The sequence below is a fragment of the Cherax quadricarinatus genome, chromosome 33 (assembly GCF_038502225.1).
Source record: "Cherax quadricarinatus isolate ZL_2023a chromosome 33, ASM3850222v1, whole genome shotgun sequence".
NCBI lineage: Eukaryota > Metazoa > Arthropoda > Malacostraca > Decapoda > Parastacidae > Cherax > Cherax quadricarinatus.
In genome coordinates, this window is record NC_091324.1 from 24,584,520 (window position 1) to 24,610,759 (window position 26,240).

General features: G+C 39.2%; 1 protein-coding gene across 6 annotated transcripts in view; it reads right to left on the minus strand.

The window, feature by feature from the left end:
• Asator (tau-tubulin kinase asator) overlaps positions 1 to 26,240 on the minus strand; it is a 304,756-nt gene that overhangs the window by 50,429 nt on the left and 228,087 nt on the right. For 5 of the 6 annotated variants that reach the window (XM_070090930.1, XM_070090932.1, XM_070090931.1 and 2 more), the window contains 4 exons: positions 22,816 to 22,946; positions 19,850 to 19,973; positions 9,685 to 9,854; positions 9,222 to 9,239 (listed from right to left, as the gene is read on the minus strand). In XM_070090930.1, the coding sequence (XP_069947031.1) occupies positions 9,222 to 9,239; positions 9,685 to 9,854; positions 19,850 to 19,973; positions 22,816 to 22,946 (443 nt within the window). The remainder of the gene's footprint in view (positions 1 to 9,221; positions 9,240 to 9,684; positions 9,855 to 19,849; positions 19,974 to 22,815; positions 22,947 to 26,240) is intronic. The other variant, XM_070090928.1, reaches the window with a different exon arrangement.

Below are 26,240 nucleotides of genomic sequence, written 5' to 3' on the forward strand. Positions count from 1 at the left end.
ATGTCGTTATCATGTCTCCCCTGACCCTCCTGTCCTCCAGCGTCGTCAGGCCGATTTCCCTCAACCTTTCTTCGTAGAACAATCCCCTTAGCTCTGGGACTAGTCTTGTTGCAAACCTTTGCACTTTCTCTAATTTCTTGACGTGCTTGACCAGGTGTGGATTCCAAACTGGTGCTGCATACTCCAGTATGGGCCTGACGTAAATGGTATACAGAGTTTTGAACGATTCCTTACTGAGGTATCGGAACGCTATCCGTAGGTTTGCCAGACGCCCGTATGCTGCAGCAGTTATCTGATTGATGTGCGCCTCATGAGATGTGCTCAGTGTTATACTCACTCCCAGATCTTTTTTTTTGAGTGAGGTTTGCAGTCTTTGGCCATCTAGACTATATTGTGTCTGCGGTCTTCTTTGCCCTCCCCCAATCTTCATGACTTTGCATTTGCCAGGGTTAAACACAAGGAGCCAGTTGCTGGACCAGGCTTGTAGCCTGTCCAGCTCTCTCTGTAGTCCTGCCTGATATTCGTCTGATTTGATTCTTCTCATTACCTTCACATCATCTCCAAACAAGGACACTTCTGAGTCTATCCCTTCCGTTATGTCATTCACATATACCAAAAACAGCACAGGTCCTAGGACTGACCCCTGTGGAACCCCGCTTGTCACAGGCGCCCACTCTGACACCTCGTCATGTACCATGACTCGTTGTTGCCTCCCTGTCAGGTATTCTCTGATCCATTGCAGTGCCTTTCCTGTTATGTGTACCTGATCCTCTAACTTTTGCAGTAATCTCTTGTGAGGAACTGTGTCGAAGGCCTTCTTGCAGTCCAAAAAATGCAGTCGATCCACCCCTCTCTCTCATCTTACTTCCATCACCTTGTCATAAAACTCCAGTAGGTTTGTGACACAGGATTTTCCTTCCCTGAAACTGTGCTGGTTGTCGATTATACACTTGTTTCTTTCCAGGTGCTCCAACACTCTCCTCCTGATGATCTCCATGACTTTGCATACTATACACGTTAGTGACACAGGTCTGCAGTTTAATGCCTCATGTCTGTCTCCCTTTTTAAAAATTGGGACTACATTTGCCATCTTCCATACCTCAGGGAGTTGCCCAGTTTCAATGGATGTGTTGAAGATCTTTGTTAATGGCACACACAGCATCTCTGCTCCCTCTCTAAGGACCCACAGAGAGATGTTATCTGGTCCTACTGCCTTTGAGGTGTCAAGTTCACATAGCAGCTTCTTCACCTCCTCCTTGGTTATGTGTACCTCATCCAGCACTTCTTGGTGTACCCCCCTGTTCTGATTTCCTGGAGTCCTACTGGTTTCCACAGTAAATACTTCTTTAAATCTCGTGTTGAGCTCCTCACATACCTCTCGGTCGTTTATTGTGAACTCCCCATCACCCTTCCTCAAGTCTGATTACCACAGTTCTGTGGTGGGTTGTACATTACTGCAATTATCACCTTAAGTCCCTCGGACTGGATTGCTCCTACTAAGTAGTCCCTTTCGCCCGTGCCATCCATTCCTCCCATTTTCTCAAAACCCCACTGGTTTTTAATGAGCAGTGCAACTCCTCCTCCCCCCTCTCCTTCCTCTGTCTTTCCTGAGGATTTGATATCCGGGTGGAAAGATTGCATCTATTATCATTCTGGTGAGTTTTGTTTCTGTGAGTGCTATTATGTCTGGGGATGTCTCCTTGATTCTTTCATGCCACTCCTCACCCTTATTTGTTATTCCATCTGCATTTGTATACCACACCTTCAACTTCTTTTCTAAGACTGTGGTCTGGGGGGTACATTGGGGTTGGGGAAGTGGGAGACCTGATAAGGAACTATGGGTGGTTGCTGTGGGGGTGGAGTTTGTAATGCAGTGGGTGGGGGCATTGGATATGGCATGGGTGTTTTGGTTTAGAATGTTTGGTTGCACTGGGGTTGCCCTGGTTGGGGGGCTTCTATAGGAAGTTGTGAGGGAGGCTGTATTTGATCTTCTTCCTGGGTCTGGGATCTCCTGTCTGTCTCCTCCATCCTCTCTCTTTCCTCCTTTCGCCTTTGTACCATCTCTCTCAGTTTCTGCCTTTCTTCTTGTGTTCTGTCGAGGTCGAGATACACCTTCTGGTATGCCGGCATGTCCCTTAGTCTTGCTTTCTCCTGCAGGATCCGTTCCAAGTTGATTCTGCCATGAAAGTCACTTTCACTGGCTGGGTTCTTCTTCTTGCAAACCCCCCTATTCTCTGAAAATTTTCCAGCTGGGTCATGCCATCTTCTATTGCTTTTATGATGCTTTCAATTGCTTTTTTTCCCCTTGTTTTCTTGCTTCATATGTTTCCCCTTCAACTTCCTGGAGCCCATACACAAAGACTGACCTCTCCCTTTCATTCTCCCACTGCGTATCCTTGTGTATCCACTCATTCAATTTAATTTCCTCCATTGCAGCTTTCCTTTCTTCAGTTTCACTATCTATTGTACTCGGGCTCAGTGGCCTGTCATTTTCCCTTCTCGGCTTTCCCTGGGCTCTGCTGTGGTCTGTTAGGGCCTCCACATATAGCTTGGCTCTTTCATTTACTACAGTCCCCTCTGACAGAGCTTCTACATGCAGTTTTGCTCCTTCTTTCCCTACAGTCCCCTTATTTGTGACTGAGGTAGCAGTCTCTGATGTCATTCCCAAAATGTTCTTTAGTTCTTTAGGCTGTTTCAGATTTTTCAGTTCCTCTTCTAATCTCTGTATCCTAGCCTCTGCTGCTATGACTTGCATCTCCCACTTCTTGCTTTCCATATCTATCCTCTGTGTGTGTGTGTGTACTCACCTAATTGTAGTTGCAGGGGTCGAGACTCAGTTCCTGGCCCCGCCTCTTCACTGATTGCTACTAGGTCCTCTCTCTCTCTCTGCTTCCTGAGCTTTGTCATACCTCGTCTTAAAGCTATGTATGATTCCTGCCTCCACTACATCCCTTGCTAGGCTATTCCACTTCCTGGCAACTCTTTGACTGACAAAATACTTCCTAACATCCCTGTGACTCATCTGAGTCTTCTGCTTCTAATTGTGATCCCTTGTTTCTGTGTCCCCTCTCTGGAACATCCTGTCTCTGTCCACTTTATCTATTCCACGCAGTATTTTGTGTGTCATTATCATATTTCCCCTGACCCTCCTGTCCTCCAGTGTCGTCAGTCCGATTTCCCTCAACCTTTCATCGCAGGACATTCCCCTGAGCTCTGGAACTATCCTTGTTGCAAACCTTTGTACTTTCTCTAACTTCTTGATGTGCTTGACCAGGTGTGGGTTCCAAACTGGTGCTGCATATTCCAGTATGGGCCTGACGTACACAGTATACAGTGTCTTGAACGATTCCTTACTAAGGTATCGGAACACTATTCTCAGGTTTGCCAGGTGCCCATATGCTGCAGCAGTTATCTGGTTGATGTGTGCCTCTGGAGACATGTTTGGTGTTATGGTCAATTCAAGCTCTTTCTCCTTGAGTGAGGTATGCAGTCTTTGTCCACCTAGCCTATACTCCGTCTGCGGTCTTCTGTGCCCTTCCCCGATATTCATGACTTTGCATATGGCGGGGTTAAATTCGAGAAGCCAGTTGTTGGACCAGGTGTCCAGGTCTCTTTGAAGTCCTGCCTGATCCTCATCTGATTTAATTCTCCTCATTAACTTCACATCACCTGTGAACAGGGACACTTCTGAGTCTAACCCTTCCATCATGTCATTCACATATACCAAAAATAGCATTGGTCCTAGGACTGACCCTTGTGGGACCCTGCTCGTCTCAGGTGCCCACTGTGATACCTCATCACGTACCATGTGTGTATGTGCGTATGTATGTAAGTGGGAAATACAATGCATCCCCTTTAAAGGAGGGTTTTGGGATATTGGCTGCTTGGAGTGACATATGAACTGTTGTATCTAGGTACCTCTGCAAAGATAGTGATTGTGTGTGAATGATGGTGAAAGTGTTTCTTTCTTATTTTTGGGTAACCTGCTTTGGTGGGAGACAGCCAATGTGTTAAAAAAGTATGTATGTATGTACACCTACCATCCAACTTACAACCGAGTTCGGTTCCGAGAAACCGGTCGTAAGTTGAAATGGACGTAAGTCAAACTTTACTACTGAATATCAACGTCACATTTTTGTAATGACTTTATTTTATTGTTTTATTTTGGTATTTCATGTTTTACTTTACTTTTAATGCTATTAATACTGTATTTTATACTGTAAGGTTTAGGATAAACACTGTGTACAACACAAGCAGTTGTTTATTTCCCAGAAATTTGGCATAAAAAACATGGTCGTAAGTCGAGTGGTCGTATGTCGAGCAGGTCGTAAGTTGGATGGTAGGTGTATGTATGTGTGTATATTATATTATTAATTTTTTTATTAACACACTGGCCGATTCCCACCAAGGCAGGGTGGCCCGAAAAAGAAAAACTTTCACCATCATTCACTCCATCACTGTCTTGCCAGAAGGATGTTGTACACTACAGTTTTTAAACTGCAACATTAACACCCCTCCTTCAGAGTGCAGGCACTGTACTTCCCATCTCCAGGACTCAAGTCCGGCCTGCCGGTTTCCCTGAATCCCTTCATAAATGTTACTTTGCTCACACTCCAACAGCACGTCAAGTATTAAAAACCATTTGTCTCCATTCACTCCTATCAAACACGCTCATGCATGCCCGCTTGAAGCCCAAGCCCCTCGCAAACAAAACCTCCTTTACCCCCTCCCTCCAACGTTTCCTAGGCCGACCCCTACCCCGCCTTCCTTCCACTACAGACTGATACACTCTTGAAGTCACTCTGTTTTGCTCCATTCTCTCTACATGTCCGAACCACCTCAACAACCCTTCATCAGCCCTTTGGACAACAGTTTTGGTAATCCCGCACCTCCTCCTAACTTCCAAACTACAAATTCTCTGCATTATATTCACACCACACATTGCCCTCAGACATGACATCTCCACTGCCTCCAGCCTTCTCCTCGCTGCAACATTCATCACCCATGCTTCACACCCATATAAGAGCATTGGAAAACTATACTCTCATATATTTCCCTCTTTGCCTCCAAGGACAAAGTTCTTTGTCTCCACAGACTCCTAAGTGCACAGCTCACCCTTTTCCCCTCATCAATTCTATGATTCACCTCATCTTTCATAGACCCATCCGCTGACACGTCCACTCCCAAATATCTGACTACATTCACCTCCTCCATACTCTCTCCCTCCAATCTGATCTCCAATCTTTCATTATCTAATCTTTTTATCCTCATAATCTTACTCTTTCCTGTATTCACTTTTAATTTTCTTCTTTTGCATACCCTACCAAATTCATCTACCAACCTCTGCAACTTCTCTTCAGAATCTCCCAAGAGCACAGTGTCATCAGCAAAGAGCAACTGTGACAACTACCACTTTATGTGTGATTCTTTATCTTTTAACTCCACGCCTCTTGCCAAGACCCTCGCATTTACTTCTCTTACAACCCCATCTATAAATGTGTGTATATATATATATATATATATATATATATATATATATATATATATATATATATATATATATATATATATATATATATATATATATATATATATATATATATATTGGCAGTTTGGAGGGGTATGTTGTGTATCTTTATATGTGTATGCTTCTAGACTGTTGTATTCTGAGCACCTCTGCAAAAACAGTGATAATGTGCGAGTGTGGTGAAAGTGTTGAATGATGATGAAAGTATTTTCTTTTTGGGGATTTTCTTTCTTTTTTTTGGGTCACCCTGCCTCGGTGGGAGACGGCCGACTTGTTAAAAAAAAAAAAAAAAAAAAAAATATATATATATATATTTTTTTTTTTTTTTCAAAAAGTCGGCCGTCTCCTACCAAGGCAGGGTGACCCAAAAAGAAAATACTTTCATCATCATTCAACACTTTCATCTCACTCACACATAATCATTGTTTTTGCAGAAGTGCTCAGAATACAACAGTTTAGAAGCATATATGTATAACGATACACAACATATCCCTCCAAACTGCCGATATCCCAAACCCCTTCTTTAAAGTGCAGGCATTGTACTTCCCATTTCCAGGACTCAAGTCCGGCTATATAAAAATAACTGGTTTCCCTGAATCCCTTCACTAAATATTACCCTGCTCACACTCCAACAGCTCATCAGGTCCCAAATACCATTCATCTCCATTCACTCCTATCTAACACGCTCATGCATGTTTGCTGGAAGTCCAAGCCCCTTGCCCACAAAACCTCCTTTACCCCCCCTCCCTCCAACCTTTTCGAGGACGACCCCTACCCCAACTTCCTTCCCCTACAGATTTATATGCTCTCCATGTCATTCTACTTTGATCTATTCTCTCTAAATGACCAAACTACCTCAACAACCCCTCTTCAGCCCTCTGACTAATACTCTCATTAACTCCACACCTTCTCCTAATTTCCACACTCTGAATTTTCTGCATAATATTTACACCACACATTGCCCTTAGAAAGGACATCTCCACTGCCTCCAACCATCATTCATGCTATGTACTGTCTTGCCAGAGGTGCACAGATACAACAGTTCAGATGTCCCTCCAAACAGCAAATATCCCAAACCCCTCCTTTAGAGGGCAAGCATTGTAATTCCCACCTTCAGGACTCAGGTCTGGCTAAGTGGTTGACGTGAATCCCTTCACAAAATGTTACCCTGCTCACACTCCAAATGCTTGTCAGGTCCCAACAACCATTTGCTTCCACTCACTCCTATTTAACATGCTCACACATACCTGCTGGATGTTTGAATTACTTGCACACAAAACCTCCTTTACCCCCTCCCTCCAACTTTCCTAGAATGGACTCTACCCCACCTTCCCTCCACTACAGATCTGTATACTCTCCAAGTCATTCTATTTTGCTCTATCCTCTCTAAATGACCAAATCACCTCAACAACCCCTCCTCAACTCTTTGTGTGTATGTATATATATATATTCCTTTTCTTTCTTTTCAACAAACTGGCCATATCCCACCGAGGCAGGGTGGCCCAAAAAGAAAAACAAAAAATTCTCTTTTCAACTTTAGCAATGTATGCAGGATAAGGAGTTACTAATCCCTTGCTCCCGGCATTTTAGTCGCCTCTTACGACACGCATGGCTTACGGAGGAACTCTTTTTCACTTCCCCTGTATAAATTACTAAATTTAAAAAGAGAAACTTTCATTTTTCTTTTTAGGCCACCCTGCCTTGATGGGATATGGCCAGTTTATTGAAAAAAAAAAAAAAAAAAAAAAAAAAAAAAAAAAAAAAAAAAAAAAAAAAAAAAATTATATATATATATATATATATATATATATATATATATATATATATATATATATATATATATATATATATATATATATATATATATATATATATTTTTTTTTTTTTTTTTTTCAACAAGTCAGCCGTCTCCCACCGAGGCAGGGTGACCCACAAAGAAAGAAAATCCCCAAAAAGAAAATACTTTCATCATCATTCAACATTTTCACCTAACTCATACATAATCACTGTCTTTGCAGAGGTGCCCAGATACAACAGTTTACAAGCATATATAAAGATATATAACATATCCCTCCAAACTGCCAATATCCTAAACCCCTCCTTTAAAGTGCAGGAGGGCCTGCTTTACAGCATTTCACTAATGCAGTGGTTTTCAATTAAACTCATTCTTCATTTAATCAGACTTCCCACAATAAATGCGTACATTCACCACTCACTATAAGCCAAAGACAAAAATATTTTAGTGTAAGTAATGTGTGTGCTGTATATATAATTTTTTTAGGTCTACTTCTATTGCTCACTTAATATATGACAGTGTAAACATGTTATCAGACTTATGGAAAGTGAAAAAGGCTATGTTTCACTTCACAGCGATTTTTGCTTTACAGTGGTAGCGTGAAACCTAACTTGCTGTATAAGCGGGGCCCTCCTGTATGTATGTATGTATGTATGTATGTATGGTTACATACACACAAATAAATGCAATAATTCTGAAGCTCTTCATTTAAAAAACATATATATAACAGAAACAGGAGAGAGCTTTCTCAATTGCACATCTCTGCATATAAACCAAGAGTCAGCAAGTGCAATATATCAGTATTCAAGACAAGAAGAATTGGATGCAAATTTTTCGACAAGTTGAATCATGTAAAACTGAACTGCTTCCTAGCTCTACATATAGGAAAGCAATTACTGAGCTAGGTGTAAAGAAGCTTGGGACATAAGTCTTATAAGTCAGGAGATTGTAGTTGACATCTTCCTAATAAATACATGTATAACTATTTCTTAATGTCAAATTTAAGTATAAGAGTGAAGGCCCAATCTCTCAAAAGCATTTTGAATAGGGAACAACAGCAGTGCCTCAATTACATGCAATATATTGGCAAAAATAAAACATAAAATTGAAAGAACTTTCCCTTACACTCTACATCTTAGCTTTATGGAGGGGTACCAAGAAGAGATTTTGAAATCTATAGGAGAGATCTGCACAAATGAAGAACTAACCAACATAAATGCATGGGTATGCAATCTAATAACCACATAAGAGGGCCATTGATATTGTGTATGATACATGAAAAATAAATATTTATTATATGTAGAAAACATTAAACTTTATATATATAATATATATATACTATATAACAATTTTTAAATAATAGAAACAAAGCAGTATTATATGCTATAACAAATGTAGCCTTTAAATCCTAGCTTTTCTTCCAGACTTTCAATAAACATTTTTAAATAGCAGAGAGCAAATAAACTAGCTTTAGTATTCATTTTAAACAGATGATGTTAAATGGAGGAGAGTAACTTACTGAAAGACACTGGCATTCTTCATGATAAAACAAAGCATAGATGTGCATCAAATTAATGATATGGTGAATATTTTTAGTCCTTCTAATGCTAACATAAACTTGTTCTACAGGCTTTGGGTCACAGTTCACAAACATTTAATCAACAACATATATGCAAGGCTAACTAACAAATTACCATGTTTAAAATGTTATTAATGTAAAAAATTCAACACATTTAAATTTTCAGAATATTGTGAAGTGTCTGTTCATAGGTAAAATTTACTGATTCTAAAACTAACTTGTCAAAATAATGAAAATGCCAGGATAAAGACACAAGTTATAGGCCAGAGAAGATGGACTCGGCAAAGCCAGCAGGGGGCAGGGCATATTGACAATCTCACCTGCCAAATCCGAGACTCCTGGTGCCAGATAAACCAAAGACACATAATCAATAACCAGCATATATTATTTAAATGAAAAATATCCCAAATTTATAGTGCAAGCAGCTGGTAACTTTCACTTCATTGATTGCCCAAAGTGAAATTACATTCTTCAGTAAATGTTTCAAGCATTGCTTTTATGACACTAAATGCCTTCTTCATTGTATGTTTATATAATGTACAGTTAAAGAAGTGTTTGGTTAACATTCTGCATGAGTCACCCTGCCCTGAATATGGTAAATGGCATTTATGATAAAGCATGAGAAACAAAATTATCTTAGTAACCACTTTGCCTTGCCAGCGTATCAGAATACAATTACTGCAGTTAGCTTTATTTAAGATATATTATACATTAAATTATATCTGCTATGTGAAATAATTTATGAATTAAATTTCTTGAGAGTACAGTGTGTAACAGGCTGACCTTTTATGATGAGTTCGACGATGCGGGGTGTGATCACGTGTGTGTGGATGTAATTCACCCTCCGTGGGAGGTGTGGAGCCTCCTGGGGACACACCGCCAGCACTGGGCTCTATCCTAGCTAACCGTCCACCATCTTGAAAACTTACATAGCTGGCATCCTGAACAGAATACTAGAAAAAAATGTCAGTGTCATTTACAGAGTCTACATGATAAAAAAAAATTACCTACACAAATAATATACAAAACTTCTCTAAATGCTCATAAGAAATAAAAAAACTAAAATAAGGTGGGGATATTTGCAGTTTTGAAGTGTAGTAAGACAGTGATGGAGTGAATGATGATGAAAGTGTTTCTTCTTTTTTAGGGTCGCCCTACCTTGGTGGGAGAGGGCTGATTTGTTGAAAAAAAAAAAACATATACAGTGGAACCTCAAATATCGAACTTTCTTCGGTCCAGAAGGCTGTTCGAGTGCTGCTACCGAATGAATTTATTCCCATCAGGAATAATGTAAATTAGATGAGTCCATTTCAAGCCCTCAAAAATACACTTATAAAAGCACTTACAAAAATACATTTACACAACGTCTACGGCCCTATGCTGCACATTCTACAAGATTGATGGACTGAACACATCGACTCCAGGCTGAGGGACTGATTACCTCATACTCCTCCTCTCCTTACGCCTTCCTCTTTGTATTGGACTGATGAAGCCACTGTGTGGCGAAACGTTTCCTGAATAAAGATTCCCATATGCTGCATAAGTGTCTCAATCTTCAACTTGTCGGTTTTTCAAACCATTTCATCACAACTGTCAGACACGGCAGCATCATGGGATCTTGTTACAAAGAATTCTTCAACACTTGTTCAACCTTTGGACGAAGACCTACTTCGACTAGTGGATGGTACCACTAAGACCCCACCTCCGCCTGCTTCACCTCACCTCACTACAGTATATAAGCCACGTCTACGGCCCTATGCTGCACATTCTACAAGATTGATGGACTGAACACATCGACTCCAGGCTGAGGGACTGATTACCTCATACTCCTCCTCTCCTTACGCCTTCCTCTTTGTATTGGACTGATGAAGCCACTGTGTGGCGAAACGTTTCCTGAATAAAGATTCCCATATGCTGCATAAGTGTCTCAATCTTCATTTACACAACTGATCGAGTTGGGAGTAGTTCAATTTTTGAGGTTCCACTGTATATACTTCTTCATTCTTTCAACAAACTGGCCGTATCCCAAAGAAGCAGGGTGGCCCAAAAAGAAAAACAAAAATTTATCTTTTCAACTTTAGTAATGTATACAGGATAAGGGGTTACTAATCCCTTGCTCCCAGCATTTTAGTCACCTCTTACGACACGCATGGCTTACAGAGGAAGAATTCTGTTCCACTTCCCCATGGAGAATATATTTTTTTCTTTTTTTTTTCAACAAACCGGCCATATCCCACCAACGCAGGGTAGCCCAAAAAGAAAAACGAAAGTTTCTCTTTTTAAATTTAGTAATTTATACAGGAGAAGGGATTACTAGCCCCTTGCTCCTGGCATTTTAGTCGCCTCTTACAACACGCATGGCTTATGGAGGAAAAATTCTGTTCCACTTCCCCATGGAGAAAAGAGGAAATAAACAAGAACAAGAACTAGAAAGAAAATAGAAGAAAACTCAGAGGGGTGTGTGTATATATATGCTTGTACATGTATGTGTAGTGTGACCTAAGTGTAAGTAGAAGTAGCAAGACGTACCTGAAATCTTGCATGTTTATGAGACAGAAAAAAGGACACCAGCAATCCTACCATCATGTAAAACAATTACAGGTTTCCGTTTTACACTCACTTGGCAGGATGGTAGTGCCCCCCTGGGCAGTTGCTATCTACCAACCTACTACCTAAAGGAGAATATATCTTCTTCTTTCAACACACCGGCCGTATCCCACCGAGGCGGGGTGACCCAAAAGGAGAAACGAAAGTTTCTCCTTGTACATTTAGTAATATATACAGCAACCACCCAGGGAGGTACTACCGTCCTGCCAAGTGAGTGTAAAACGAAAGCCTGTGATTGTTATACATGATGGTAGGATTGCTGATGTCTTTTGTCTGTCTCATAAATATGCAAGGTTACAGGTATGTCTTGCTACTTCTACTTACACTTAGGTCACACTACACATACATGTACACATTTATTTATACACACGGAGTGTGGAAATTAGGAGAAGGTGTGGAGTTAATAAAAGCATTAGTCAGAGGGCAGAAGAGGGGTTGTTGAGGTGGTACGGTCATTTAGAGAGAATGGATCAAAGTAGAATGACATGGAAAGCATATAAATCTATAGGGGAAGGAAGGCGGGGTAGGGGTCGTCCTCGAAAGGGTTGGAGAGAGGGGGTAAAGGAGGTTTTGTGGGCAAGGGGCTTGGACTTCCAGCAAGCGTGCATGAGCGTGTTAGATAGGAGTGAATGGAGACGAATGGTACTTGGGACCTGACGATCTGTTGGAGTGTGAGCAGGGTAATATTTAGTGAAGGGATTCAGGGAAACTGGTTATTTTCATATAGTCGGACTTGAGTCCTGGAAATGGGAAGTACAATGCCTGCACTTTAAAGGAGGGGTTTGGGATATTGGCAGTTTGGAGGGATATGTTGTGTATCTTTATATGTGTATGCTTCTAAACTGTTGTATTCTGAGCACCTCTGCAAAAACAGTGATAATGTGCGAGTGTGGTGAAAGTGTTGAATGATGATGAAAGTATTTTCTTTTTGGGGATTTTCTTTCTTTTTTTTTGGGTCACCCTGCCTCGGTGGGAGACGGCCGACTTGTTGAAAAAAAAAAAAAAAAGCCCCTTGCTCCCGGCATTTTAGTCGCCTCTTACAACACGCATGGCTTACGGAGGAAGAATTCTGTTCCACTTCCCCATGGAGGTAAGAGGAAATAAACAAGGAGAAGAATTAGAAAGAAAACCCAGAAGGGTGTGTATATATATGCTTGTACATGTATGTGTAGTGTGACCTAAGTGTAAGTAGCAAGACGTACCTGAAATCTTGCATATTTATGAGACAGACAAAAGACACCAGCAATCCTACCATCATGTAAAACAATTAAAGGCTTTCATTTTACACTCACTTGGCAGGACGGTAGTACCTCCCTGGGTGGTTGCTATCTACCAACCTACTACCTTTAAGGAGAATATATATGTACATTTTCTTTCTTTCAACACACCGGCTGTATCCCACCGAGGCGGGTTGGCCCAAAAGGAAAAACGAAAGTTTCTCCTTTTACATTTAGTAATATATACAGAAGGGGTTACTAGTCCCTTGCTCCTGGCATTTTAGTCGCCTCTTACAAAACGCATGGTTTACGGAGGAAGAATTCCGTTCCACTTTCCCATGGAGGTAAAGGGAAATAAACAAGGACAAGAACTAGAAAGAAAACCCAGAGGGGTGTGTATATATAGGCTTGCACATGTATGTGTATGGTGACCTAAGTGTAAGTAGCAAGACGTACCTGAAATCTAGCATACATATATATTTTAGAAACATATATAATTTAAGGTAGTAGGTTGGTAGACAGCAACCGCCCAGGGAGGTACTACCGTCCTGCCAAGTGAGTGTAAAACGAAAGCCTGTAATTGTTTTACATGATGGTAGGATTGCTGGTGTCTTTTGTCTGTCTCATAAATATGCAAGATTACAGGTATGTCTTGCTACTTCTACTTACACTTAGGTCACACTACACATACATGTACACATTTATTTATACACACTCACCTGAGTTTTCTTTGATTTTATCTTAATAGTTCTTGGTCTTATTACTTTTCCTTTTATATCCATGGGGAAGTGGAATAAGAATCTTTCCTCCGTAAGCCATGCGTGTTGTAAAAGTCACCTAAAATGCCGGGAACAATGGGCTAGTAACCCCTTTTCCTGTGAAGATTACTAAAAAGAATAAGAAGAAGAAAATTGTCAAAGTGGGAAGTCTGAATGTGTGTGGATGTTGTGCAAATGATAAGAAAGAGATGATTGTGGATGTTATGAATGAGAAGAAGCTGGATGTCCTGGCTTTAAGTGAAACAAAGCTGAAGGGGGTGGGAGAGTTTCAGTGGAAAGGAATAAATGGGATTAGGTCAGGGGTTTCAAATAGTGTTAGAGCTAAAGGAGTAGCAATAATGCTGAAGGATAAGCTATGGCAGGTAAAGAGGGACTATAAATGTATTAATTCAAGGATTATGTGGAGTAAAATAAAGATTGGATGTGAAAAGTGGGTTATAGTAAGTGTGTATGCACCTGGAGAAGAGAGAAGTGTAGAGGAGAGAGAGAGATTTTGGGAAATGTTGAGTGAATGCGTGGGGAGTTTTGAATCAAGTGTGAGAGTAATGGTGGTTGGGGAATTCAATGCTAAAGTGGGTAAAAATGTTATGGAGGGAGTAGTAGGTAAGTTTGGGGTGCCAGGGGTAAATGTAAATGGGGAGCCTTTAATTGAGCTATGTGTAGAAAGAGATTTGGTAATAAGTAATACATATTTTATGAAAAAGAGGATAAATAAATATACAAGGTATGATGTAGCACGCAATGAAAGTAGTTTGTTAGATTATGTATTGGTGGATAAAAGGTTGATGGGTAGGCTCCAGGATGTACATGTTTATAGAGGGGCAACTGATATATCGGATCATTATTTAGTTGTAGCTACAGTTAGAGTAACAGGTAGATGGGAAAAGAGGGTTGTGAATGCAACAGCGAGGAGACGGTTGGAGGCTGTGGAGATGTCCTGTCTAAGGGCAATGTGTGGTGTAAATATTATGCAGAAAATTCGGAGTGTGGAAATTAGGAGAAGGTGTGTTAATAAAACTATTAGTCAGAGGGCAGAAGAGGGGTTGTTGAGGTGGTTTGGTCATTTAGAGAGAATGGATCAAAGCAGAATGACATGGAAAGCATATAAATCTATAGGGGAAGGAAGGCGGGGTAGGGGTCGTCCTCGAAAGGGTTGGAGAGAGGGGGTAAAGGAGGTTTTGTGGGCGAGGGGCTTGGACTTCCAGCAAGCGTGCGTGAGCGTGTTAGATAGGAGTGAATGGAAACGAATGGTACTTGGGACCTGACGATCTGTTGGAGTGTGAGCAGTGTAATATTTAGTGAAGGGATTCAGGGAAACTGGTTATTTTCATATAGTTGGACTTGAGTCCTGGAAATGGGAAGTACAATGCCTGCACTTTAAAGGAGGGGTTTGGGATATTGGCAGTTTGGAGGGATACATTGTGTATCTTTATACGTATATGCTTCTAAACTGTTGTATTCTGAGCACCTCTGCAAAAACAGTGATAATGTGTGAGTGTGGTGAAAGTGTTGAATGATGATGAAAGTATTTTCTTTTTGGGGATTTTCTTTCTTTTTTTGGGTCACCCTGCCTTGGTGGGAGACGGCCGACTTATTGAATAAAAAAAAATATATATATATATATATTTTATAACACACTGGCCATCTCCCTCTGAGGCAGGTTAACTCAAAAAAGAAACACTTTCACCAGAGGCACACTGATACTATAGTTCAGATTTCCCTCCAAACTGAAAACATCCCCATCCTTCCTTCAGTATGTAAGCACTGTATTTCCCACCTCCAGGACTCCAGTCCAGCTAACCAGTTTTCCCTGAATTCTTTCACAAAATGTTACCTTGCTTACACTCTAACAGCTTGTCAAGTCCCAAAAAAACATTTGCCTCCACACTCCTATCTAACATGCTCACACACACTTGTTGGATGCCCAAGCCCCTTGCACACAGTGGTCCCCTTGTGTTATGGTATTAATCTGTTCCAGAATACATTTTTTTTTTTTTCAACAAGTCGGCCGTCTCCCACCGAGGCAGGGTGACGAGGACATTTTTTTTTTTTTTTTTAACAAGTCGGCCGTTTCCCACCGAGGCAGGGTGACCCAAAAAAGAAAGAAAATCCCCAAAAAGAAAATACTTTCATCATCATTCAACACTTTCACCACACTCACACATTATCACTGCTTTTGCAGAGGTGCTCAGAATACAACAGTTCAGAAGCATATATGTATAAAGATACACAACATATCCCTCCAAACTGCCAATATCCCAAACCCCTCCTTTAAAGTGCAGGCATTGTACTTCCCATTTCCAGGACTCAAGTCCGACTATATGAAAATAACCGGTTTCCCTGAATCCCTTCACTAAATATTACCCTGCTCACACTCCAACAGATCGTCAGGTCCCAAGTATCATTCGCCTCCATTCACTCCTATCTAATGCGCTCATGCACGCTTGCTGGAAGTCCAAGCCCCTAGCCCACAAAACCTCCTTTACCCCTTCTTTCCAACCCTTTCGAGGATGACCCCTGCCCCTCCTTCCTTCCCCTATAGATTTATATGTTTTCCATGTCATTCTACTTTGATCCATTCTCTCTAAATGACCATACCACCTCAACAACCCCTCTTCTGCCCTCTGACTAATGCTTTTATTAACTCCACACCTTCTCCTAATTTCCACACTCCGAATTTTCTGCATAATATTTACACCACACATTGCCCTTAGACAGGACATCTCTACTGCCTCCAACCATCTCCTCGCTGCTGCATTTACCACCCAAGCTTCACATCCATATAAGAGTGTTGGTACTACTATACTTTCATACATTCCCTTCTTTGCCTCCATAGATAACGTTTTTTGACTCCACATATACCTCAACGCACCACTCACCTTTTTTCCCGCATCAATTCTATGATTAACCTCATCCTTCATAAATCCATCCGCCGACACGTCAACTCCCAAGTATCTGAAAACATTCACTTCTTCCATACTCCTCCTCCCCAATTTGATATCCAATTTTTCTTTATCTAAATCATTTGATACCCTCATCACCTTACTCTTTTCTATGTTCACTTTCAACTTTCTACCTTTACACACATTCTCAAACTCATCCACTAACCTTTGCAATTTTTCTTTAGAATCTCCCATAAGCACAGTATCATAAGCAAAAATTAACTGTGTCAATTCCCATTTTGAATTTGATTCCCCATAATTTAATCCCACCCCTCTCCCGAACACACTAGCATTTACTTCTTTTACAGCCCCATCTATAAATATATTAAACAACCATGGTGACATTACACATCCCTGTCTAATACCTACTTTTACTGGGAAGTATTCTCCCTCTCTTCTACACACCCTAACCTGAGCCTCACTATCCTCATAAAAACTCTTTACAGCATTTAGTAACTTACCACCTATTCCATATACGTACAGTGGACCCCCGCATAACGATTACCTCCGAATGTGACCAATTATGTAAGTGTATTTATGTAAGTGCGTTTGTACGTGTATGTTTGGGGGTCTGAAATGGACTAATCTACTTCACAATATTTCTTATGGGAACAAATTCGGTCAGTACTGGCACCTGAACATACTTCTGGAGTGAAAAAATATCGTTAACCGGGGGTCCACTGTACTTGCAACATCTGCCACATTGCTCCTCTATCCACTCTATCATATGCCTTTTCTAAATCCATAAATGCAATAAAAACTTCCCTACCTTTATCTAAATACTGTTCACATATATGCTTCAATGTAAACACTTGATCTACACATCCCCTACCCACTCTGAAGCCTCCCTGCTCATCCGCAATCCTTCATTCTGTCTTACCTCTAATTCTTTCAATTATAACCCTACCGTATACTTTTCCTGGTATACTCAGTAAACTTATTCCTCTATAATTTTTACAATCTCTTTTGTCCCCTTTCCCTTTATATAAAGGGACTATACATGCTCTCTGCCAATCTCTAGGTACCTTCCCCTCTTTCATACATTTATTAAACAAAAGTACCAACCACTCCAACACTATATCCCCCCCTGCTTTTAACATTTCTGTCATGATCCCATCAGTTCCAGCTGCTTTACCCCCTTTCATTCTACGTAATGCCTCACGTACCTCCACCACACTTACATTCTGCTCTTCTTCACTCCTAAAAGATGGTATACCTCCCTGGCCAGTGCATGAAATTACCGCCTCCCTTTCTTCCTTAACATTTAAAAGTTCCTCAAAATATTCTCGCCATCTACCTAATACCTCCCTCTCCCCATCTACTAACTCCCCTACTCTGTTTTTAACTGACAAATCCATACTTTCCCTAGGCTTTCTTAACTTGTTTAACTCACTCCAAAATTTTTTCTTATTTTCATTAAAATTTCTTGACAGTGCCTCTCCCACTCTTTCATCTGCTCTCCTTTTGCACTCTCTCACCACTCTCTTCACCTTTCTTTTACTCTCCATATACTCTGCTCTTTTTATAACACTTCTGCTTTGTAAAAACCTCTCGTAAGCTACCTTTTTCTCTTTTATCACACCCTTTACTTCATCATTCCACCAATCACTCCTCTTTCCTCCTGCCCCCACCCTCCTATAACCACAAACTTCTGCCCCACATTCTAATACTGCATTTTTAAAACTATTCCAACCCTCTTCAATCCCCCCACTACTCATCTTTGCACTAGCCCACCTTTCTGCCAATAGTCTCTTATATCTCGCCCAAACTTCCTCCTCCCTTAGTTTATACACTTTCACCTCCCTCTTACTTGTTGTTGCCACCTTCCTCTTTTCCCATCTACCTCTTACTCTAACTGTAGCTACAACTAAATAATGATCCGATATATCAGTTGCCCCTCTATAAACATGTACATCCTGGAGCCTACCCATCAACCTTTTATCCACCAATACATAATCTAACAAACTACTTTCATTACGTGCTACATCATACCTTGTATATTTATTTATCCTCTTTTTCATAAAATATGTATTACTTATTACCAAATTTCTTTCTACACATAGCTCAATTAAAGGCTCCCCATTTACATTTACCCCTGGCACCCCAAATTTACCTACTACTCCCTCTATAACATTTTTACCCACTTTAGCATTGAAATCCCCAACCACCATTACTCTCACACTTGATTCAAAACTCCCCACACATTCACTCAACATTTCCCAGAATCTCTCTCTCTCCTCTACACTTCTCTCTTCTCCAGGTGCATACACGCTTACTATAACCCACTTTTCACATCCAATCTTTATTTTACTCCACATAATCCTTGAGTTTATACATTTGTAGTCCCTCTTTTCCTGCCATAGCTTATCCTTCAACATTATTGCTACTCCTTCTTTAGCTCTAACTCTATTTGAAACCCCTGATCTAATCCCATTTATTCCTAAAAACTATCATAACTCAAACCCCTATATACATGGTTCTATGGGAATTCATTTCAAGTCCCCAGAAGTGCAACTTTTACCGTTTTTAGACTTAAAGAATTGGTGGTGTGGTAGTGTTATAAAGGGCAGGTAGGCCAGGGTGGCAAAGCAAGGCAGGCAGGGCAAGACAGACAGGACAGGGCAAGAGAGAGCAGGGTTGGGCAAGGTAGGCAGGAAGGGCAGGGCAAGGCAGGCAGGCAGGCAGGGCAGGGCAGGGCAGGGCAGGGCAGGGCAGGGCAGGGCATGGCATGGCATGGCATGGCATGGCATGGCATGGCATGGCAGGGCAGGGCAGGGTAGGGCAATGCAGGTAGGACAGGGCAGGGAAGGCAGGACAGGCAGAGATTTTGAAGGAATTGTAGGTTTATCATTTAATATTTACACCCTTTGTTGCAGCCTCTCTCCCTCCCATGCCTACCTTCCTCCCTTCCACCCTCACCCACCATCCCTCCCACTCACCCTGTCTTGGTTCTGGGCTGAGGCCCATCCACACGTGTCAACTATCATATGTGTATCATATCTAAAAACTTTTCACTGAAACTCAAAACTAAATTCCTTTACGAGGGTATATTGTAACTCAAAATTATCATAACTCAAGGAACCACTGTCATGTCTCATCCCTAATAAGCCAAATTGGTTAGACTGAAATGACAAAAGTTTTCTTTATGACTTAATAAATACATTTTTTATTAAAAATGATGTAAAAAATTTAAATTTTGCATCAATTGCCAATTAGAGATTTCACCAAACATAACCTAACTTAATGTAATTTATTTTAGCCTAACTCTACCAAATATATTATATATCAGTTTAAACTGATTTAACATTAATTAAAACATTTGATAAGAAGACAAAAATTATACATAATACTAAAGGTGTTATGTCACATACAAAAAAAAAAAAAAGAGGCACTATTTCCTTACCTGATCCTCTCTCTTGCTGGCAGGTTCCACATTCATGTCTACATCATCAGCTGCTGTTTCTACAGAAGATAACCTTAACACTGCTAGGGGCTTTCTGTTCTTGTTGTCATCTCCTCCAGCTCCCCTGTAATGTCCAAGTGTGACTACTCACAGAATTTTCAAGAAAAATGTAAAATACTGGGCTGAATTTACCAGATATCTCAATACAGTACTGTATATTGTAGTATATGAATTTAAAAGATATTTCAGTACTGTGCATAGTAAAATATAGAATGCTGTATATACTATACACAGGTAGCCTATGTATACACACCTCTCCTATTTTTAATGTCACATACTATCCCTAACAATGTCACCATATAATGCAGAGGATGAAGTCTATGAAAAAACTTTGTCATGTGATTTCCCTTTATGTGAACCTAGTATTCCTATATCTCAAATTCGAAATATTTTTTCCTCAGACAGTGTGGGCATAATTTACAAAGTAATATTCTATATAAAATTGATAGTATACTCAGACTTTTGGGCAAAAGTTAAGGTAGCAGTCCCTCCCCCACATTGCTATTTAAACAGCTTTAACCTCATGTTTCAATTTCCTTACTGCTAATCTTATTCAGAAGAGCATAGCAAAGAGAATATGTACAGGCATTCTTGAAATATCTACAGTGATCTTTCTTTCTTTCAACACACCGACCGTATCCCACCAAGGCAGGGTGGCCCAAAAAGAAAAACAAAAGTTTCTCTTTTTAAATTTAGTAATTTATACAGGAGAAGGGGTTACTAGCCCCTTGATCTACAGTGATATGACCCAAAAATCCTAACATATGGGAGTGGCCTTTAATGTGGTCTTAGAACTCTTATGGGGAAAACCAATATTTCAGAAAAATTATTATTCCAACAGTTATTCATAAATACACATATACTTCAAGAGTGTGTAAATCTGTAGTGGAGGGAAGGTGAGGTAGGAGTCGGCCTAGGAAAGGTTGCAGGGATGGGGTAAAGGAGGTTTTGTGTGTGTGTGAGGGGCTTGGACTTCCAGCAACCATGCGTGGTGTGTTAGATAGGAGCGAATGGAGACAAATGGTTTTTAGGACTTGACGTGCTGTTGTAGTGTGAGCAAGGTAACATTTATAAAGGGAAATTGGCAGGCCGGACTTAAGTCCTGGAGATGGGAAGTACAGTGTCTGTACTCTGAAGGAGGGGTGTTAATGTTGCAGTTTTATAACTGTAGTGTAAGTGTGCCTCTGGCAAGACAGTGATGGAGTGAAAGATGATGAAAGTTTTTCTTTTTTGGGCCACCCTGCCTTGGTGGGAGACAGCCGATGTGTTAATAAAGTAATAACAACATATATTACAAGTCATTTAATGCTAGTTCAACAGTTTTCTACTGATGTAACAATTACTACTTATAAATTATGTTAGCATGCATAGAGTCCTTGGTTTTATTGGGAATTGTCATGAAAGACTATTAGCAACAATAATCAGTACATGGTAATGGCTAGGTGTGAGTAAGACATGCCAAGTATTGGTAAGTAGGTCACTGCAGTGCTCCTTTATTCTTAGACTGGTATCAATTGGTATTGGTGGGTGAGGGCTAGGAGAAAGGGAATGGGTGTTGAAAGGGTGATGGAGGTAGTATACCTGTAGGGTGTTCTGGGGGTCAATACTCCCACGGCCCAGTCCATGACCATGACCAGGTGGTAGTGAGTAGGTTGGTGGTGGTGGTGATATGATGGAATTTAATATGAAAAGGTGCCATGTAACAGAAATGAAGAATATAAATTTTGTGGAAGAATATTAAAACCATGAGATAAAGAGAGGGATCCATGTAATCACTGACAGAAGATTATCACCAAAAAGTGCATTAATAAAATACAGAGTTAAAATACTGCACATGAGTTATGAAGAAAAGCCAAAAACATCAAAAATGCAAAAGAGAAGACATCACAACCACATATAAGATTATAAAAAGATACAAAGAAGTTATACATCATGAAGAATAACAAGATGCTACTACTATAAACAAAGAAAGAAGAGGTACCAAAAGGATACTATAATGCTTCTCATAAACAGTGATAAAAAATGTTATTAAGTGCTACAATCCCTGGAAACTTAAAAAAATAAATGATAAATTAAATACTAAAGATGGACCATGACAAGCTTAGCTGAATGCCTACGATTTCCCCAGGAGCTATATATCCCCTATGGGTTTAGTGCTCTCTCTTAAATGTAAGAATAGGTTGTGCTCCTCTAGCTGAACCTAGTAGCTCAAAGTCAAAATCCCAATCAGCCACAGAAATTTGTAAAAAATATTCTTAATGAATTTTCCAGACCTCCGACAGCTTTTCATTTTACAACTTTCATACTAAATTTAGTAATGATGTCATTACAGACATATTTAATGAGATATAGCCATTGTACTGTTATGGGATGCTTTCACAATGTTTCACTATCACATGTACTGAGTGCCTACCAATGTTATGTAATACAAATTATTTTGAGACTGAGGACAAATATGAGAAGATTTCATTCACATGAGAAAAAGAGCACTTCCAAATTAAATTTGAAATTTTTTGCTCCTATTTGGATATATCTAACAATCAGGGATGAGGCAATTTAAAATTTTATTATCTGAATTTCAAGTACTGTAGGAAAGAACCTACTTTATCAGATAACTCCATCACCTTTTTTATGAATATGATCTCTAATGAAAATATTGTACAGGATCTAAATAGAGAAGGCCTCATCAATAACTGATAATTTATCATGTTTGGCCACATTTTGCTCAGAGCAATGATGTCTGATCCTTTTGAGCATGTACATAAGATATATTTGCCTCATTTTATTACAATGGGATGAATGTTGGTCCAGAGAATCCCTGAGATCTGTCACCAGCTGAGTAAGATGATAGAGAGAGTGTGAAGGAGTGCATTCAACAAAGTGTCTGTCTAGGTGGAGTAACGTACCTGGGTGTGGTATGTCCCTGTCTTGATGCCATGACTGCATCACCATCCCAGTCAGTGGAGCATTCAAGTCTTCCCTCCTTTTCCTTCTCTCCAACACCTTCCCCTTCCTTTTCACAGTTGAACTCCTCTACCTGTGACAGAGGAAGTATGAAATCACCTTAAGTACTTACAGTCAAAAGGCAAACTGGATGATATAAGAAAAACTGAAATATGGTAGGTGACGATCAGGGCTAAAATGAAGTGAGATGAATGATGATAAGAGTTACATATATTTGTATGAGTATGTTATTACCTATTCATAGTTATTTGAGCAATGCTCTTAACATCCTTCTTCAACATTTGGTTTGCCATGTAACCATATAAATATTACACGTTTCCAGTACAGTACAGTAGCTGCAAGATCCATTACTTCCTCTTGAATATAATTCCATCTATCTACAATTCATTTTGTGAAATACTTTTTAGTGTACCTTGCAACACTTTCTTATCCTTTTTTTTTTCCTGATTACCAGCAAGGGTATCTCCTGTAACCTGAAACAGTTTCTGTGCAGTAATTCATATTACTTAACTGTGAAATTAATCTTTTTTTACATGCCATTAAACTTTTCTATTTTACCAACTTTTTGTGAAGACAGCATTGAATAGCTGTGTAATCCAATTTTAGCTCTATGTAAATTGTGAATAACATTTTTAGCATATTACCATATGTATATTATTTGAAAGTTATTTTGAAGTTTACCAATACAGGGACCAGATGGAAATAAGTCATGTCTGACTTTATTGGGTTATCCTAGGTTCAATAAACAGTGTTAATCTTATGTGTATAATACCTGTATGCTCTTGAGATCATTGTAAAAAAAAAATATTTGTATGCTATGTACACGAATCTAGGTAGTAGGTTGGTAGACAGCAACCGCCCAGGAAGGTACTAGTGTCCTGCCAAGTGAGTGTAAAACGAAAGCCTGTAATTGTTTTACATGATGGTAGGATTGCTGGTGTCCATTTTTCTGTCTCATAAACATGCAAGGTTTCAGGTACGTATTGCTACTTCTACTTACACTTAGGTCACACTACACATACATGTACAAGCATTTATATACACACCCCTCTGGGTTTTCTTCTATTTTCTTACTAGTTCTTGTTCTTGTTTATTTCCTCTTACCTCCATGGGGAAGTGGAACTAAAATGCCAAGAGCAAGGGGCTAGTAACCCCTTCTCCTGTATATATTACTAAATGTAAAAGGAGAAACTTTCGTTTTTCCTTTTGGGCCACCCCACCTCGGTGGGATACGGCCGGTGTGTTGAAAGAAAGATGTACACGAAATCTAATTAAAAATTTTTCTACCTATCAAATAAAAAAATAAGTGGTAATTGAATCCATGACAAGCAAGTCTTACTTATTTACTGTACTGTATAGCATAAATCTCTCACACAACTGCAGTCTATGGTTTCCTGGTACAGCACTTTCAGAGCTCTCTCTTTATCTAATGATTTAATTAGAGAACTTATTATATGATCTACATTTTTCATGGAGTTAATTTTCACACTTTTTCATTACAGTATTCACTATTAACATTAAATTTTGTTATTCATGTATCACTAAAGTATTTGAATAATATGTGCATTTAAGTCTTCTAACAAGATTATATAATCATTTGGATTTTTTTTTGTATAGTATACTCCGCAGTTTGGAGGGGTATGTTGTGTATCTTTATACGTATATGCTTCTAAGCTGTTGTATTCTGAGCACCTCTGCAAAAGCAGTGATAATGTGTGAGTGTGGTGAAAGTGTTGAATGATGATGAAAGTATTTTCTTTTTGGGGATTTTCTTTCTTTTTTGGGTCACCCTGCCTCGGTGGGAGACGGCCGACTTGTTGAAAAAAAAAAAAAAAATACTCCACCTAATTATAGTTCACTTGGTGTAATTTCACTTAACATATTCAAGAACAATTTCACTTAACTAAAACCTGTCCACAATTAAACATGTCACAGTGGCTTTGAATGGCTTTTTTTTTTTTTTGCAAAGAATACAGTGGGTATGTTTTCATCCTGTATATCATATGTTAGAGTATCAAGTTACAATCCTCACTGTAACAACTTATAAAAAATTCACATATTGTATAACAAGTGAAGCCACAACACATGCTACCAAAGCAATGCAAGCAAAAAAAAAAAAAAAAAACAAAAAAAAAAAAAAAAAAAAAAAAAAAAAAAAAAAAAAAAAAAAAAAAAAAAAAAAAAAAAAAAAAAAAAAAAAAAAAAAACAGACAAAATATTTACTCAAAAATAAATTTTGTATAACCTCCAATTTTACAATTATCACTGCAGGATATTTATATAGAAGTGTTACTGTTTTCCCACTCCTAATTTTACCACATTACACATATCAGCATAATTTTGTGTTGTTGGCCTCTCATGGCATTTCTAAGGCTGTTAGAGTGTCTTGCTTATTAGAATTATTTTTATTACTGTTAGTGCCTTTATACTAATTTCCTGGATTGTTTATTAGAATTATTTGACTATCCTAAGTGATTTTATATTAATACCAATTTTTCCTAAGTGTTCATTACAATAAATTTTACTATGTTAGGTAACTTTTATAATAGCAACTTTCCAAATGTTTACAGTATTAAAATCAGTTTTATTCATCAGCATCCCCAAGCTACTAGCAACTATCAGCCAATCACATCTCAAGACAGTTCAGAGATCTTATAAACCAGATTAAGATGTCAGCACAAGAGACAAGAAGCTAGCAAGTTTTGATGTTACTGCCTCCTTTACCAATGTACAGGAGGCCCCGATTATGCAGCAGGTTAGGTTCTGGGCTACTGCTGTAAAGTGAAAATCACTTTCAAATGCATATAAAAGCCTGACATGTTTACACTATCATATATTGAGTGAGGAACAGAGCTAGGCCTAAAAAATGCATATACAGTACACACATTACCTCCCTAAAAATATCTTCGTCCTTAGCTTACAGTAAGTGGTGAATATATTTAAACTGTAGGAAGTCTGAATAAATGAAAAATAGGTATAACTGAAAAATGCTGCATTAGTGAAATGCCATAAAGCAAAATGCTGAAAAGCAAGGCCCTCCTGTACGTACTATATAAGCAGTCTCACTTCTGATGTATTAGCTACCCTGTTAATTCAAATCATATCAGCATTCATACTCACGTTCACAATATCATTGATCTCTTTCAAAATGTATTAATCTCAAAATATCATAATTCATATTCCAAATTGTTATAGTATTTAAATGTCAAATATGATAAAGAATAACACTGTAATAAACTACTATATTTGTTGTACTGTCTAGAAATTATAAATTAATTTTAAGGGGATTTCTATAAAGTAGTTTGTAGGTGTCAATTACTCAAATGTCATTTGTATACTGTACTCTATTTTACAGAAATAAAGTTGT